A 16,975-nucleotide genomic window follows, 5' to 3' on the forward strand; every position below is an offset into this window, starting at 1 on the left:
TGTTACAATAGCGTGTAGAACAGCCCAACATGGCACTATCACTCTCACTCTGAGCTGGTTCTGGGGTAATTTTGTGATGTTGGGTTAGTGATATCCTGATGTAACACACTCTCAGGCTGTATTCGGAATGGCATACTACTATACTGCGTACTGCATACTGCACTAGTATGTACTGCATACTACACACTGCCCAGTATGTAGTATTCGGTACTGTAACACTTTTGATTGTAGTACCCTACACGGTCCTGCTGTGACACACCAGTCAGTGCTCTGTAGTGCTCCGAATTCCTCAGAGTGAGTTGTAAACAGAAAGAACATGAAAAATGTCCTACCTTTTCATTATTAAAACTAATGAGATCTGCATACTGTCCAGAACAGCAATTGCTGCTTTTATTTTAGAGTTTAGCAGCTAACCCAATTCTAACAACCAATTAGCAGCAGCCCCCACAACCCAAGTATGTTCCAGTTATATTTAAATATGTTTTTCTATTTATTTTAGTAGATTACTATTTTCATCTATGTAAATACCAACAAGAAGAAAACATTTAAACAAACTCTCATTCATATTTACACAATCTCAACACAAATCAAACAATTTTATTAATTTGTATTCAAATAATTCCCTTATTTAAAAGAAAAATATGTATTTAAACACAGGGAATTATTTATTAAATCAACAGAACGATTTATTAAACAAAGGTAATTATTTATTAAATAAAGAGAACGATTTATTAAAACTGAGGGAATTTTTTATTAAAGTAACAGAATAATTTATTAAAACTGAGGGAATCATTTATTAAAATAACAGAATAATTTATTAAAACTGAGGGAATCATTTATTAAAACTGAGGGAATCATTTATTAAAATAACAGAATAATTTATTAAAACTGAGGGAATCATTTATTAAAACTGAGGGAATCATTTATTAAAATAACAGAATAATTTATTAAAACTGAGGGAATCATTTATTAAAACTGAGGGAATCATTTATTAAAATAACAGAATAATTTATTAAAACTGAGGGAATCATTTATTAAAACTGAGGGAATCATTTATTAAAATAACAGAATAATTTATTAAAACTGAGGGGATCATTTATTAAAACTGAGGGAATCATTTATTAAAATAACAGAATAATTTATTAAAACTGAGGGAATAATTTACTGCATCAAGGAAAGTAATGGCTCACCGCTGTCGAGACCCTCCGCTGTCCCGGCCGCAGAAAGCGCTCGGTCGCGGCAGTGGAGGGTCCCGGCCGCGGAAAGCGCTCGGTCGCGGCAGCGGAGGGTCCCCACCCGCGGAGAACGCGCGGCAGCGGAGAGTCCCGGCGGCGGACAGCACTCGGCCGCGGCAGCGGAGGGTCTCGACAGCGGTGAGCCAATACTTTCCAAAATAATTCCCTTAATTTAAAATATATATTTATTTATAAAATTTAAAAATCTCTCGCACTCGCCTCCATCTTGTTTTTTTCTGAAGTGAGCTGGAGAAGCCAGTCGCAATGCATGTTGGGATGCAGTACACCGCGAAGATAGCTCTCCATGCACACTGCGAAATCGGAGCGGAGTAGTACACCATCCGGGTACCTGTAGTGCACTACAGATCCTCAGTTTGGTCACATACTGTGTACTGCATACTGGCTTTAGGCAGATTTAGTACGCGAGTAGTATGTAGTATGCCATTCCGAATACAGCCTCAGTTCTCCTTAGCGAGGGCATTTAGTTCATTAGTTGGATCAGCTGTTTGTAATATGCTGTAAACATAAGGCCGGAGTTCACTTGTGTTGCGCAAAAAAGAGTCCCCTGCTGATCTCTGCAGCTGCGCTGGGACGTCAGTTCTCTCCGCTGTATAGGGTTCTCAACATATTTATTTACCAAAGAATGTGATAGAGGATCTCTGTAATTCCAGCATCAGCTCACCAACCAAGCTTACAGTAGCAATAAGTATTTTTTTTTTTCAATAGTAATTTTTTACTTGGCCAAGATATTCCTTATATTGCGGAAACATAGCATAATAAAATTAAAATTAAAGGAAAGAAAACCTAACTAAATATTACACATATTCTTCAATAAATGAATTTTGTCCAATAGAGATGGATTACTGCTACAGTGAGCTGATTGGTTGGTAAGCTGAAGCTGCAGTTACAGCCAGAGAACATTTTGATATTGATGTTTCTGTGTGGAGAAAATCTGATTTCACTCAGATGCTCCATATGGACCTATTATTTTGGACTCGGGAGCACCCACTGGTGCCCCGGAAAAGATTCTAATGTGGGTATTCTCCTCTCTAGAGATTCTCTGATACAACACATAAACTACATTTGCCAACCCATGTTTAGTCACATTGGCTATGTTCAGACTGTCAGCACAAATCTAATTTTGGTATATCTAGAATATATTGTATACAGATTGATTTTTGTTAGTCTGGGCAGTGGTGAATATTTATAATTAGTGGGCACCAGGGAGCCCCTGTTAAAATGTGGGAGACTTACGCATTTTCCGGGATATATACGACCCCTGGTAATATTAAGATCACTTCTATTTGGTTTTATTTTAGATTTGACTGTGAAATACCTGTGTGGTAATGAAAATGAAATGGCAAAAAGCCTTTTCAATTTAAATATTTCTTTTGGCACATATTATATAATACTCTGGTTAAGAGTAAACATGCACTGAGACATCCCAGAATACTCTGGTTAGGAGTACACACACATTGAGACTTCCCAGAATACTCCAGTTAAGAGTATATATGCTTCGAGGCATCCCAGACTACTTTGGTTAGATGTCGACACACACTGAGACATCCCAGAATACTCTAGTTTTAATGAATGTAAACTGTTAGTGCCAGCTCAGTGACTTTAACAGTGAGACACAGTGATTTTTTTTTTTTATCTAGCAAACAGTGAATCCTTACTGGAGAAAAATACACACTAAAATGAAGCTTCCACTGATCTATTTTCAGCTTGTCTGCTTTGGAATGCACTGTGAAAAAATCAGGGCTAAAACCTGTCATGTGATTTTGCTTAGCATTCAGAGGTGGACAAATCCTATTATCTTCTCAAACATTAGTGGAATTTAAGATACACAGGCTCACTATAGAACATTAAAGCTAGGAAAGACAGAACAGTATAAAAAGTTAGTCCTGGTTATGTAATAGTTCCTACTGAATGTACTTCCACTACTGGTCCAGTAAACCCAATCTGCTATAAAGCAGTGACTCTGATAACTGAGATGGCTTCATACCTAAAGTTACAAAAACAACAAACAAACAACAAAAATGAACTCAACAAAAGTGAGTACACCTCACAGTGGGTACGTTTACATCAGCCAAATAATCCTCTAACAATCGGATTAATGGCTCAATCGGAATAGAGCACGTCCATGTAAACACCTCAATCCGAATTGAGTAGTCCGACTGAGGCCATTCCGAACACAAATTCTGTCCGAACGAGATAAATAATATTTTAAATAATCCGATACAAAGAAGAATAACAGCCTTGTAAACACCTGTACCTGATTAGATCTCAAATCATAAAGTCATACTATTTTTAGGGAAATTAAGTTCAAACTGCTTGAGCTGCAGTTTAAGAGTGGAGCAGAGGAAAATGAGCATTTTTCGCTCCTGAGCTGTTAACCATCAGTTATCTACATTTATAAGCTGCTGATTATTAATGCTAAAGTGTTACAGTTAGATAATACAGTGTGCAGATCTTCCTGTGTTGGCGTCCCGGTATTTGGCACCACACGAACAAACAGTAATTTTCAGCCATGAATAAAGAAAATAAACATTTTATTGATGCAGAATGAACTTCTGTGTGTTATAAACTATATCAAGATCATGTATATTTTTTTGGTCGCAAAACCTGATCTAAAAAATGTCCATGCAGCAGTGCACACTCTCCCCACAAGGGAGGCTTCTTGCGCCACCACAGGAAAATCTGTACACTGTATTATCTATCTGTAACACTACAGCATTAATAATCAGCAGGTCATAAATGTAGATAACTGATGGTGATCAGCCCTATAACAGATAATAAGCTCAATTTTCTCCCTCACTCCCTGTCCCACTCTTAAACTGCAGCCCAAGCAGTTAGAAGTTCCCTCAAAATATTACAACTTTATACTTGTGATAATATGATTTTAATTACGACTTATAGACAAAGGATTGATAAATCGGTAATTGCTTGGATTTTTTAGATAAAGCTGTGCAGTATCTTTAGCAGACTGGAGAGCAGACGACGATAGAAAGCACATTACAACCAGAAGAGACTTGAGACTTGACTTGGACTCATGCCCAAGATTTGTGTACATCTCTGATACCAACTGCAAACTCTGAAAACACGGCTAGTTAGCAAGTTGCTGTTGCTCCTTTCCTGCTGGCTGACATCGCTTGATGTTTGTTGTTGTGGTTACGTGATTACTAAGCGATGTGATTACGTGTGATTACTAAGCGATGCTACACATGCGTGTCATGTTTGATTGGATTACTTGGAGCATGCATGAAAATGTAGAGTTTCCTGAGACTATTGAGGAAAGTGTTTATATAAACACCTCAGTCAGATTCTAGAATCGGAATAAATTAATTAATTGATGGAAAGCTTTGTGTGAAAACATAGCCAGTGAACATGTCTAATTTGTACCCAAAGTGTCAATATTTTGTGTGACCACCATTATTATCTAGCACTGCCTTAACCCTCTTGGGCATGTAAATCACCTGTAATTCAGCTTTCGGCATCCTTGCGCTCCTACTCTCTCCACTTGAGGATATGGCACAGGTGCTCAATTGCGATTAGGTTTGGAGACAATCTAGGCCAGTCCATCACCTTTACCTATATCTTACTCATCAAAGAAGATACAATCTTGGAGATGAGTTGTTTTTACCATGTTAGAAAACTGCCATGTGGTAGGGGATCATGCTCTGCTTCAGAATACCACCACCATGCTTGTCTGTAGGCAAGACACTGTTATCTTGGTACTCTTTACCAGGGCACCAACACACATGCTGGACACCATCTGAGCCAACCAATTTACCACAGGACATGCTTTCAGTAATCCATGCTCTCGGACTGCTTGTTTTCCACCTGGCAAGTGGAAACCGTTCTTGGGTCCATGATTTTGCGTGTATATGAAAGCAGTTGAGCAGTTGTGGGGAGCAGCCACTGGTTAAAATACGACTGGGAGTTCTCATAACACTCAACCCAGGGTCCTTTTAAGAATAAAATCCTACCATTGAACAAAATAGCCAATCAGCTTGCTCCTCATGCTGTGAGAGGAGGAGAGTCAGTGTGCTTGTGGTGAAGCCACACATCATTAAGGAGCTTTGTGCAGATGCAGTAGCTAAACCATATTAATTCAAACGCTACAGCCTGTTTATGATGTTTTTGACAGATTTTATCAGTGATTTAAAATACATGGGTAGGACAATGAAACTGAAACACCTGTCATTTTAGTATGGGAGGTTTCATGGCTAAATTGGAGCAGCCTGGTGGCCAATCTTCATTAATTGCACATTGCACCAGTAAGAGCGTGAAGGTTCAATTAGCAGGGTAAGAGCACAGTTTTGCTCAAAATATTGCAATGCACACAACATTATGGGTGACATACCAGAGTTCAAAAGAGGACAAATTGTTGGTGCACGTCTTGCTGGCGCATCTGTGACCAAGACAGCAAGTTTTTGTGATGTATCAAGAGCCACGGTATCCAGGGTAATGTCAGCATACCACCAAGAAGGACGAACCACATCCAACAGGATTAACTGTGGACGCTGTAAGAGGAAGCTGTTTGAAAGGGATGTTCAGGTGCTGACACGGATTGCATCCAAAAAACATAAAACCATGGCTGCCCAAATCACGGCAGAATTCAATGTGCACCTCAACTCTCCTGTTTCCACCAGAACTGTCCGTCGAGACAATAAATTATTGTGGTCTAAAACCAGGTGTTTCAGTTTCATTGTCCAACCCCTGTATGTTGCTGAAATGGTAATTGAACGATAAGTTAACAGTATGTTGGTCTCTCTCCATTTAAATAGATAAGGGGCTGGTCTGTATGAGTGGATATAACTGCCTGGTGGTTTTGCAAAGATGGCTGCCCAGTAAACTACTTAATTTTGGTCTTACCCCAGTCTCTCCTCTTCTTTTTTGCGGAGGCTGAAATCCCTCTGGACCACCTGATACACATGCCGGGCCTCCTCATCGGTCAGTCTGGAGAGGTCTAGTTTTGTCCCGTCACTCAGAGTGGTCATCATTATGATTTTCTGGTGGCAGCAGAGAGACCTGTAAAAACATCAACTTTCAATATTACACACCGCTTCAGTACACACCTCGCAACAGTCAAACACAGCTGAACACATTCACACTGATCTTAACATAAAGCACTGTTATATCTCATACACCACTGTATTTATTCATAAAAACTAACATTCTGATGATCATTGGATGAAAAAAACAAATATAATTCTAGAATTGGGGCACATTTCACAATCCTTAGATAATAAGGTGTTTTCCAAAATCCAACATGAGACTGGGACCCTTCAGCAAGACAATGACCCTAAGCATACAGCCAGAGCTACAGTGGAAAGATTTAGATCAAAGAATATTCATGTATTTGAATGGCCCAGCTGAAGTCCTGACATAAATCCAAATGTGCGTCTGTGGCAAGACATAAAAAATGCTGTTTACAGACGCTCTCTATTTAACTTGGCTCAGCTTGAGCTATTTAGCAAAGAACATTTGACTAAAAAATCTTAGTCTCTAGACGCACAAAGCTGGTAGAGACATAATAAAATAAATGTAAAAAGTTTGTAGTTAAGAAGTGACGAGAATTTAAAAAAGTTCAAGGGATATGAATACAATTTACTATGAATATATTGATACTATTCTAAAATATATAATTATAAATAATATAATTCTATTTTTAATACCCCACAAAGTCACAACAATTAGCAGCCATGAGCCCCTCTAAGCAGCTGCTGATCACTCTGAATATTAAAATACCTGAACCTCACACACAGACCCCACATTCTTTCTACCTCACACACACTGACCCTGCGCTCTCTCTACCTCACACACACTTACACACACACGACCCTGCGCTCTCTCTACCTCACACACTTACACACACACACACCGACCCTGCGCTCTCTCTACCTAACACACACCGACCCTGCGCTCTGTCTACCTCACACACACACACACACCGACCCTGCGCTCTCTCTACCTCAAACACACTTACACACACACTAACCGACCCTGCACTCTCTCTACCTCACACACACTTACACACACACCGACCCTGCGCTCTCTCTACCTCACACACACTTGCACACACACTGACCCTGAGCTCTCTCTACCTCACACACACTTGCACACACACTGACCCTGCGCTCTCTCTACCTCACACACACTTACACACACACTGACCCTGCACTCTCTCTACCTCACACACACTTACACACACACTGACCCTGTACTCTCTCTACCTCACACACACACACCGACCCTGCGCTTTCTCTACCTCACATACACTTACACACACACACACAGACCCCACGTTATCTCCACCTCACACACACTTACACACACACACACAGACCCCACGTTATCTCCACCTCACACACTTACACACACACACCGACCCTGCGCTCTCTGTACCTCACACACACACACTTACACACACACACAGACCCTGCGCTCTCTCTACCTCACACACACTTACACACACACACACCGACCCTGCGCTCTCTACCTCACACACACTTACACACTCACACACGACCCTGCGCTCTCTACCTCACACACACTTACACACACACCGACCCTGCGCTCTCTCTAACTCACACACACTTACACACACACACCGACCCTGCACTCTTTCTACCTTACAGACACTTACACACACACACCGACCCTGTGCTCTCTCTACCTCACACACACACACTTACACACACACACAGACCCTGCGCTCTCTCTACCTCATACACACACTTACACACACAGACCCTGCGCTCTCTCTACCTCACACAAACTTACACACAAACACCGACCCTACGCTCTCTCTACCTCACACAAACACCGACCCTGCACTCTCTCTACCTCACACACTTACACACACACACACCGACCCTGCGCTCTCTACCTCACACACACTTACACACACACTGACCCTGTGCTCTCTCTACCTCACACACACCGACCCTGCGCTCTCTACCTTACACACACTTACACACACACACCGACCCTGCGCTCTCTCTACCTCACACACACTTACACACACACACTGACCCTGCACTCTCTCTACCTTACACAGTTACACACACACACCAACCCTGCACTCTCTCTACCTCACACACACACACCGACCCTGCGCTCTCTCCACCTCACAAACTTACACACTCACACACCGACCCTGCGCTCTCTCTACCTCACACACACACACACCCTGCGCTCTCTCTAACTCACACACACATTGACCCTGCGCTCTCTCTAACTCACACACACTTACACACACACACCGACCCTGCGCTCTCTCTACCTCACACACACACACACACCCTGCGCTCTCTCTACCTCACACACACATCAACCCTGCGCTCTCTCTACCTCACACAGTTACACACACAGACCTCACCCTATCTCCACCTCACACACACTTATACACACAGACCCCACGCTCTCTCCACCTCACACACACTTACACACACACACACACCGACACTGCGCTCTCTCCACTTCACACACACACAAACACACACACACAGACCCCGCGCTCTCTCCACCTCACACACACTGACCCTGCGCTCTCTCTACCTCACGCACACTTACACACACAGACCCCACGCTCTCTCCACCTCACACACACACAGACCCCACGCTATCTCCACCTCACACACACTTACACACACACACACACAGACCCCACGCTCTCTCCACCTCACACACACACACAGACCCCACGCTATCTCCACCTCACACACACTTACACACACACACACACACACACACACACATACAGACCCCACACTATCTCCACCCCACACACACACTTACACACACAGACCTCACCCTATCTCCACCTCACACACACTTATACACACAGACCCCACGCTCTCTCCACCTCACACACACTTACACACACACACACCGACCCTGCGCTCTCTCCACTTCACACACACACAAACACACACACACAGACCCCGCGCTCTCTCCACCTCACACACACTGACCCTGCGCTCTCTCTACCTCACGCACACTTACACACACAGACCCCACGCTCTCTCCACCTCACACACACACAGACCCCACGCTATCTCCACCTCACACACACTTACACACACACACACACACACAGACCCCACGCTCTCTCCACCTCACACACACACACACACACACACACACAGACCCCACACTATCTCCACCCTACACACACACTTACACACACAGACCTCACGCTATCTCCACCTCACACACACTTACACACACACACAGACCCCACACTATCTCCACCTTACACACACACACACACTTACACACACAGACCTCACGCTATCTCCACCTCACACACACAGTCCCCACGCTCTCTCCACCTCACACACATACACAGACCCCATGCTATCTCCACCCCACACACACACACACACACTTACAGACAGACCCCAATGTATTATTTAAAGTGGTATATTCCATTATTTGTTTTATTACAGAGTGTGGCCCGTGACTTCAAATATATTTCTCCTTCTGGCCCCCAACAAAAATTTTGGACACCCCTGCTCTAGAACACAGATGCGCTCTTTCCACCTCACACACACACACACACACACACATACAGGGAGTCCCTCCCTCTCTCTTCACCTCACACTCACACACCCCGCTCGTTCTTGTCCAACCCCCCCACCCTCTCCCCATCACATTCTTGTCTTATACCCTAAACACAACAGTGCTTTTTTAACAGTTAGTAAAGACAGCTCAGTCCACAGGTCCTAATGGGAAAGTTTTCTTTGGATATTTTTTTTTATCATTTCGGTAACACTTTATAATACTGTTCCATAGTTAATAGGTAACTAAGCAGGAACTAAGCAGTAACTAATTAATAGTGCTGCATTAACACCTAAATATGTTCTATTAACTACCAGGGAGTACTGAATAATTACTCAGTAGATAGTACTGAACTAATTTATAGTAGTTCACTATTAACTCCAAAATAATTACTGAGACTTACATATCTCCAGGAGAACTTACTAATTATGTCTCCTTTATAATAACTATTCATTAATTACTGCTCAAATCAACATTAACTACTGAAAACCCTTACAATGCACCTGGGGAACTATAGATCTAAATCAGTCTAAAGGCATATTTGAGTTAAATGCATGATAATTGAAGGCATATTTAAATTAGTGACACCAGTTGTAGTAGTGGTAACCTTAATTACCTTATTATCCTCAGTTCCTTCCAAATATTAGCAACAAATAGTAAACTACAGAGTGTGTAGTAGTCTGCTTAACCCCCATTTTTAGAAAAAAAAAAAAAAAAACATTATAACGTAATATTATTGCATAGGAGTTCTCCAGAAGTCATCTAAGACTCTAAGAATGACTGTAAGACTGTAATAATGTAATAATCACAATTTCACAGTGAACGCAGCTCTCATGGTCCTTCGTGTAAATTCTCTGCTGCTGTTGCTGCTGGTCTTAGCGAGACTGATTCTTTCATATTTCTGTATTTGTCTGAAAATAAACTAGTAATCAAGATATTGAGATCTTTTCCAGCTTATTTTATCCCTGGATCAGAGGAGGACTCTTTGCGTGTTGTTAAACAGCTTTAGAATGTGTGTTAGCTAGCTAAGTAAGATAAGTTGTGTGTGTAGTTAGCGTTAGCCAGCAAAGTTAGCTAGGTTATGTGTGTGTTAGCTAGGTTAAATGTGTGTTAGTTAGCTAGCTAAGTTAGCTAGGGGAAATATGTGTGTGTTAGCTAGGTTAAATGTGTTTTAGCTAGGTTAATTGTGTGTTAGTTAGCTAGGTTAAATGTGTGTGTGTTAGCAGTGGTGGACTGAGCAATTTGGGGGCTCAAGGCGAATTTAGCTTGGGGGCCCATCAATAAAAAAAAAATTGATCAATAAAATACTAAAAATATTTAAAATGAATAAAAAATAATTAATATAAAATAAAAACTCATTTAAAACACAATCAAAAGCTATCTAACAGTGCGCAGAATAATATCAGTTTCAGTTAGTTTCAGTTTCAAATAATTGAAACAGCTCCCCAAAACCTCAACCTATCCTTTATATTTGACAATATTTGATTAACTTTACAGGTCCTCACTCATCTTAATTTATTTAACTAAACTGAGTTTTCAAATTATTTCTAGCCTCGCTCTGAATTCAGTTCCGCGCTGCGGAAGAGAGAGAGAGAGCGAGAGAGAGAGCGCGCGGGCAGCGCAGTGCGGCGCAGCGCATTTTGCCTGATTTCTCTTGTTTAAATATCAATAAATATGTGAATTTAATATTTTTTACTACCATTATATTTTACTTCACTTGATAAGATCTTATTTATTTTATTTTTTTAAATGCAATGCCGCGCGCGCTTTCCTTGTGACTGACGGTAAACTGTTTGATCCAGCCGTTATATTATATTATGTTATATTAATACCATTTTAACGTTTTTCGTTTCTATGTTTTGAAATTCGTTAGATTATATTTTTGTCAACATTTTGGGTTCGTTTGTTATTTTTCAAATAAAAATAATAGAATTTACATAATTTAAAGTAAGTCAATTACTTTTACTAGTTACATTTATAGTGAGGTAACTCCGTTAGTAACTAGTAAATATAACTGATTTTTCAAAGTAAGCCCAATGTCACGGATGACCCAGGCAGGGAGACGAGGAGGCGGACACAAGTGCAGGTAGGGTGAAATCAATAAATAATAATTTAATAAATAAATATAAATACACCAGGAAACGAGAAACAAGTAAACACTTAAACATAAAACAGGGAGATATATACAAGGATCAAGGGAGTGAACTAAATAAATTAAACTAGATAAACAAATAACCAAAAACCAAAACAAACGAGAGAAACCAGAGAACATCAACTAAACCAACAAGAGATAATAAATAGCAAAATAAACTGGGAGTAAATAAACAAAGAAACAAACGAGGGACTGAATAAATACAATACTAAACAAGGCAGGGATATATACAAGGAAAACTAACAAGAGGCTAAACTAGACAGGGAAAAACTAAACTAGACAAGAATAAATAAACTAAGCAGGGAACTAAAGGGAACAAGAAACAAGAAGATGTAAACAAGGAACTAGGGCTAAGGCTGAAATCACAAAGAGACACGGAGAGACAAACAACAGGGGTTAGTGCAAAGACCGACGGAGACAAAGTGGTAGACGAGGGCTATTTAAAGAAACAGGAAACACTATAATTAGAAACACCTGGGGAAGGGGCGGAGCTACAAATGAGACACAGGTGGAAAAGTACTGAGACAGGAGACACAGGGGAGCACAGGTCACGTGGGGAAGACACACAGACACGAGACGAGACCAGGATGTGACACCCAACACTGGTTGACAATGCGCAAGTTTCCCAACGCACAACGAGCAGGCTTATTCTATTTGCCTGAATAACATGAAATGTTTAAAATTAATACAGACATGTAGAAAAAACGAAGACAAGCTGTAACCTAGATATAAATAATAATAGAATAATAATAATAGAATAATAATAAATAATAAAATAATATGCCAATTAGGCATATTTATAGCAGTAGTGTCACGCCGATTTTTGGATTATCTCTGATTGTGGATTTTTTGTGTATGACCTGGACTGTTTCACGTTTGTTCGATTTTGGATTACCTCTGATGTTGGCCTGCTTGTGTTTGAACTCTGGACTGTCTCTCACTCATGGTATGGTTACTCCTACGTTGCTTCTGTTTTTCGGTGCTCTAACTCTGTTTGTACGACTACCCTTTTTTCTGCCTGCTATTTTAATAAACAACCCGTTTTACTGCATCTGCGAGTGTCTGTATTCTGTGCACACCATGACAGAATACCCGGCCTCTCTCAATCAGACAGCAGATGCGGATATGATAAGATCAGGGTTGTTTAATCAAGGCAGATTGCTCGGTCAGCACCAGCAAACACTCGCCGGTGTGACCCACGCCGTTACTGAGTTAGCTAGCCAGCAAGCTAACCAGCAGCAGCAGCTCTCTAGCATTCTCGAGCACCTTAAGGGCTTAGCTGTAGCTAACGCTAGCCCTGTAGCTAACACTAGCACCATTAGCTCTCCTGTCTCCGGCTTTCAGGTGTGCAAGCCGGAGTATTTTGATGGTTCCCCGGAGAAATGCAGCGGATTTCTCTTACAATGCTCCGTATTTTTTAGTAACGCTTCTCCCGCCACAGACAAAGCTAAGATCGGCTTTATTATTTCAAGGCTGTCTGGTAAAGCACTCGACTGGGCTACGGCGGTTTGGGACACCATTTCTGAAACCAGCTATTCGGAGTTTTTGACTTTGTTTCGAGCAGTTTTTGATCACTCACGCTACGGACAATCCTCTGGAGAGCTTCTACTGGCGTTAAAACAAGGTCAGAAAACTGTTGCTTCATATGCTATGGAGTTTCGCACTCTGGCAGCTGGCAGTGGCTGGAACAACGCTGCACTTATCTCTGTGTTCAAGAATGGACTTAACCCTGAAGTTTTGAAGGAGTTAGCATGCAAGGATGAATCCCTTACCTTGGATCAACTGATTTCCCTCTCCATTCGGTTAGACCAGCTGCTCTCTCGCCAAACCAAGACCAACCTCCACGTACAACCCACTCCAGCAGAGCTACCTCACGCTTCATCAGACTCCACAGTGGAACCCATGGATGTTCAAAAGTCCAGATTATCTCCAGCGGAACGCCAACGCCGCATTCGGTTCCATCTTTGCCTCTACTGTGGAGAGGCTGGGCATCGCAAAGCTGCATGTGGTCTCCTGACCCGATCCGTGAAGGCTCCAGCCCTGGGAAAGCGCGTGGGGTGCTCTCCACGCGCTAACGTGGTACGTAATTCTATCTCTAATCACAAAGCTAAATGTTTTACGTTACCTGTTATTATTTCTTCACCCACTGGTATGTTCTGTGTCCCAGCGCTTGTAGATTCCGGGTCGGAGGGGAACTTCATCAGCTGGGACCTGGTCAAGGAACATGGCATCCCTACCCGTGACCTGCGCCGTCCCATTTCTATACACGCTGTGGATGGGAAAACTGTACGCTCCAAGGCTATCACTCGTCAGACACTTCCCGTCGCTCTTCAAGCCAGTGCTCTGCATCACGAGGAACTGCCCCTGTTTGTGCTTCCCTGCTCTGAACACCCGGTGATTTTGGGCATGCCATGGCTCAAATTTCATGATCCTGTGGTTTCCTGGACTGATGGTGATATTACGGTTTGGTCTCCCTCTTGTTATGAACATTGTTTAGCTCTTAATGAGTTAGCTTTACAGTCTACCTCAGTAGAAAGTCCTGACGCAGTAGATACTCCTGTTATCCCCTCTGAATACTCAGATTTTCTTGATGTCTTTAGCAAAACCAATGCCACTAAATTGCCTCCACACCGTCCTTATGACTGTGCTATAGATCTAGTGGAGGGAGCTACGCTGCCCAAAGCTAGAGTCTATCCCCTCACCCTCGATGAAGAGAAGGCTATGGCAGACTATGTTGAGGAGGCACTCGCTCAGGGTTTCATCCGCCCGTCTAAATCTCCGGTTGGTTCAGGGTTCTTCTTTGTCAAGAAGAAAGACGGGGGGTTGAGACCCTGTATAGACTACCGTGGGCTTAATGACATAACTAAGAAATTTGCGTATCCGTTACCCCTCATACCCAGCGCTCTCGAGCAACTTCGTGAAGCTTCCTTTTTTACGAAATTAGACTTGCGCAGCGCGTATAATTTAATTCGTATCCGTGAGGGTGATGAGTGGAAGACTGCCTTTACCACTACTAATGGGCACTACGAATATTTGGTGATGAGTTTCGGTCTCGCTAACGCCCCGGCAGTCTTCCAGTCATTCATGAATGACATATTTAGGGATATGATTGGAAAGTACGTCGTCCTATTTATAGACGACATTTTGATTTATTCGGCTGATTTTGAGTCTCACGTGATCCACGTACGTTCCGTTCTCTCTTACTGGAGAATAGCCTTTATGCCAAAGCGGAGAAATGCGAATTTCACCGTCAGCAAGTCTCCTTTCTCGGCTATGTTATTAGCTCCCAAGGCGTCCTGATGGACGACACAAAAGTTTCAGCTGTCACTGACTGGCCCGTTCCGCAGTCTATTAAGGATCTCCAGCGCTTTTTAGGTTTTGCAAATTTCTATAGGCGATTTATCCGCAATTTCAGTGGTATAGCTGCCCCTCTTACTGCTCTGACCAAGAAAGCCACTAAGATCCTGAATTGGTCCCCCGAAGCTGAGCAAGCTTTTAATAAGCTTAAAACTGCATTTGTGTCCGTGCCTATACTAGCACACCCTAAGCCCGAACTCCCGTTCGTTGTCGAGGTCGACGCTTCTGATACTGGGGTAGGGGCTGTTTTGTCACAGCGTAGTGGGTCTCCGCCTAAAATGCATCCCATAGCCTTCTTTTCACGAAAAATGTCTCCTGTGGAGCGCAACTACGGCATAGGGGACAGAGAGCTTCTTGCTGTCAAACTGGCTCTCGAAGAATGGCGTCACTGGCTGGAGGGGGCCGCGCACCCATTTACTGTTATCACTGATCACAAGAATCTCGAGTATTTACGCTCTGCCAAATGTCTTAATCCTCGCCAAGCTCGTTGGTCATTATTTTTCTCTAGATTCGATTTCTCTATTTCGTTCCGCCCTGGCAACCGTAACACTAAGGCAGACGCACTATCCCGAGTCTATACTGCTCCGGATAGCGCATCTCAGTCTTCCGAACCTGAACGCATTCTTCCTCCGGCCGTCAAAATTGCAGCTATTCGCTGGGAATTAGATGATCTCATTCAACAGAGTGTAGCGCACTCACCGCCTCCTGAGGGGTGTCCCTCTCACAAAACTTTCGTTCCTGAACAATTTAGAGATCGTCTTATTAGCTGGGCTCACTCTGCTCTCACCTCGGGCCATCCCGGCGTTACGCGCACTCTGCAGCTAGTATCAGCTCGCTATTGGTGGGAAACCATGCGAGCTGACATACACGCTTTCGTCTCCTCCTGTTCCGTTTGTGCTCAATGCAAAACCCCAAAAACCCTTCCAGCCGGTAAGCTTGTTCCTCTACCTGTACCAGAGAGACCCTGGTCTCACATAGCTGTAGATTTCGTCACCGATTTACCTGTCTCCGAGGGTTACACCACAGTACTCACTGTTGTGGATAGATTTTCCAGGGGGGTTAAGTTTATTCCTTTCTCTGCCTTGCCCACTGCACTTCAAACTGCACAAGCCATTTACACACACGTGTTTAGACATTATGGTATTCCAGAGGATATTCTCTCTGATCGGGGTCCTCAGTTTACTTCCAGGGTTTGGAAAGCATTTTTTGAACATTTGGGTGTTCATGTTAGTTTAACCTCAGGGTTCCATCCCACTAGTAACGGTCAATGTGAACGTGTTAATCAAGAATTGGGCAAGTTTCTCCGTCTGTACTGTTATAAACACCCCTCTGACTGGTCCCAGTTCCTTATATGGGCTGAGATTGCGCAGAATTCTCTCACTAACTCCACTTCTGGTCTCACACCGTTTCAGTGCGTTCTGGGTTACCAACCTCCGTTAGCTCTGTGGACAGCCGTGTCCTCTGAGGTTCCTGCGGTGGACGACTGGATGAAGCGGAGCGAGCAGGTGTGGGAGGAAACTCACCAGCAGGTTTCGGAGGCGTTACGCAAATACAAGGAGCAGTCCGACAGACACCGAGGCAGTACCCCCCAGTATCAGCCCGGGGATCGAGTATGGTTGTCCACCCGGGACTTGAGGTTCGAGGGGGAGTGCAGGAAACT

At 42.9% G+C, this 16,975-nt stretch overlaps 1 protein-coding gene across 2 annotated transcripts in view; it reads right to left on the bottom strand.

Moving 5' to 3' along the window:
• mlphb (melanophilin b) overlaps positions 1–16,975 on the bottom strand; it is a 64,868-nt gene that overhangs the window by 34,282 nt on the left and 13,611 nt on the right. For both annotated transcript variants that reach the window (XR_007441203.1, XM_022664238.2), the window contains exon 2: positions 6,114–6,269. Coding sequence is in view for 1 of the 2 variants with exons in the window: in XM_022664238.2 (XP_022519959.2) it covers positions 6,114–6,241 (128 nt within the window). In the remaining variant the exon portion in view is untranslated. The remainder of the gene's footprint in view (positions 1–6,113; positions 6,270–16,975) is intronic.

The sequence above is a fragment of the Astyanax mexicanus genome, chromosome 11 (genome assembly GCF_023375975.1).
Source record: "Astyanax mexicanus isolate ESR-SI-001 chromosome 11, AstMex3_surface, whole genome shotgun sequence".
In the NCBI taxonomy this organism is placed as follows: Eukaryota; Metazoa; Chordata; class Actinopteri; order Characiformes; family Acestrorhamphidae; genus Astyanax; species Astyanax mexicanus.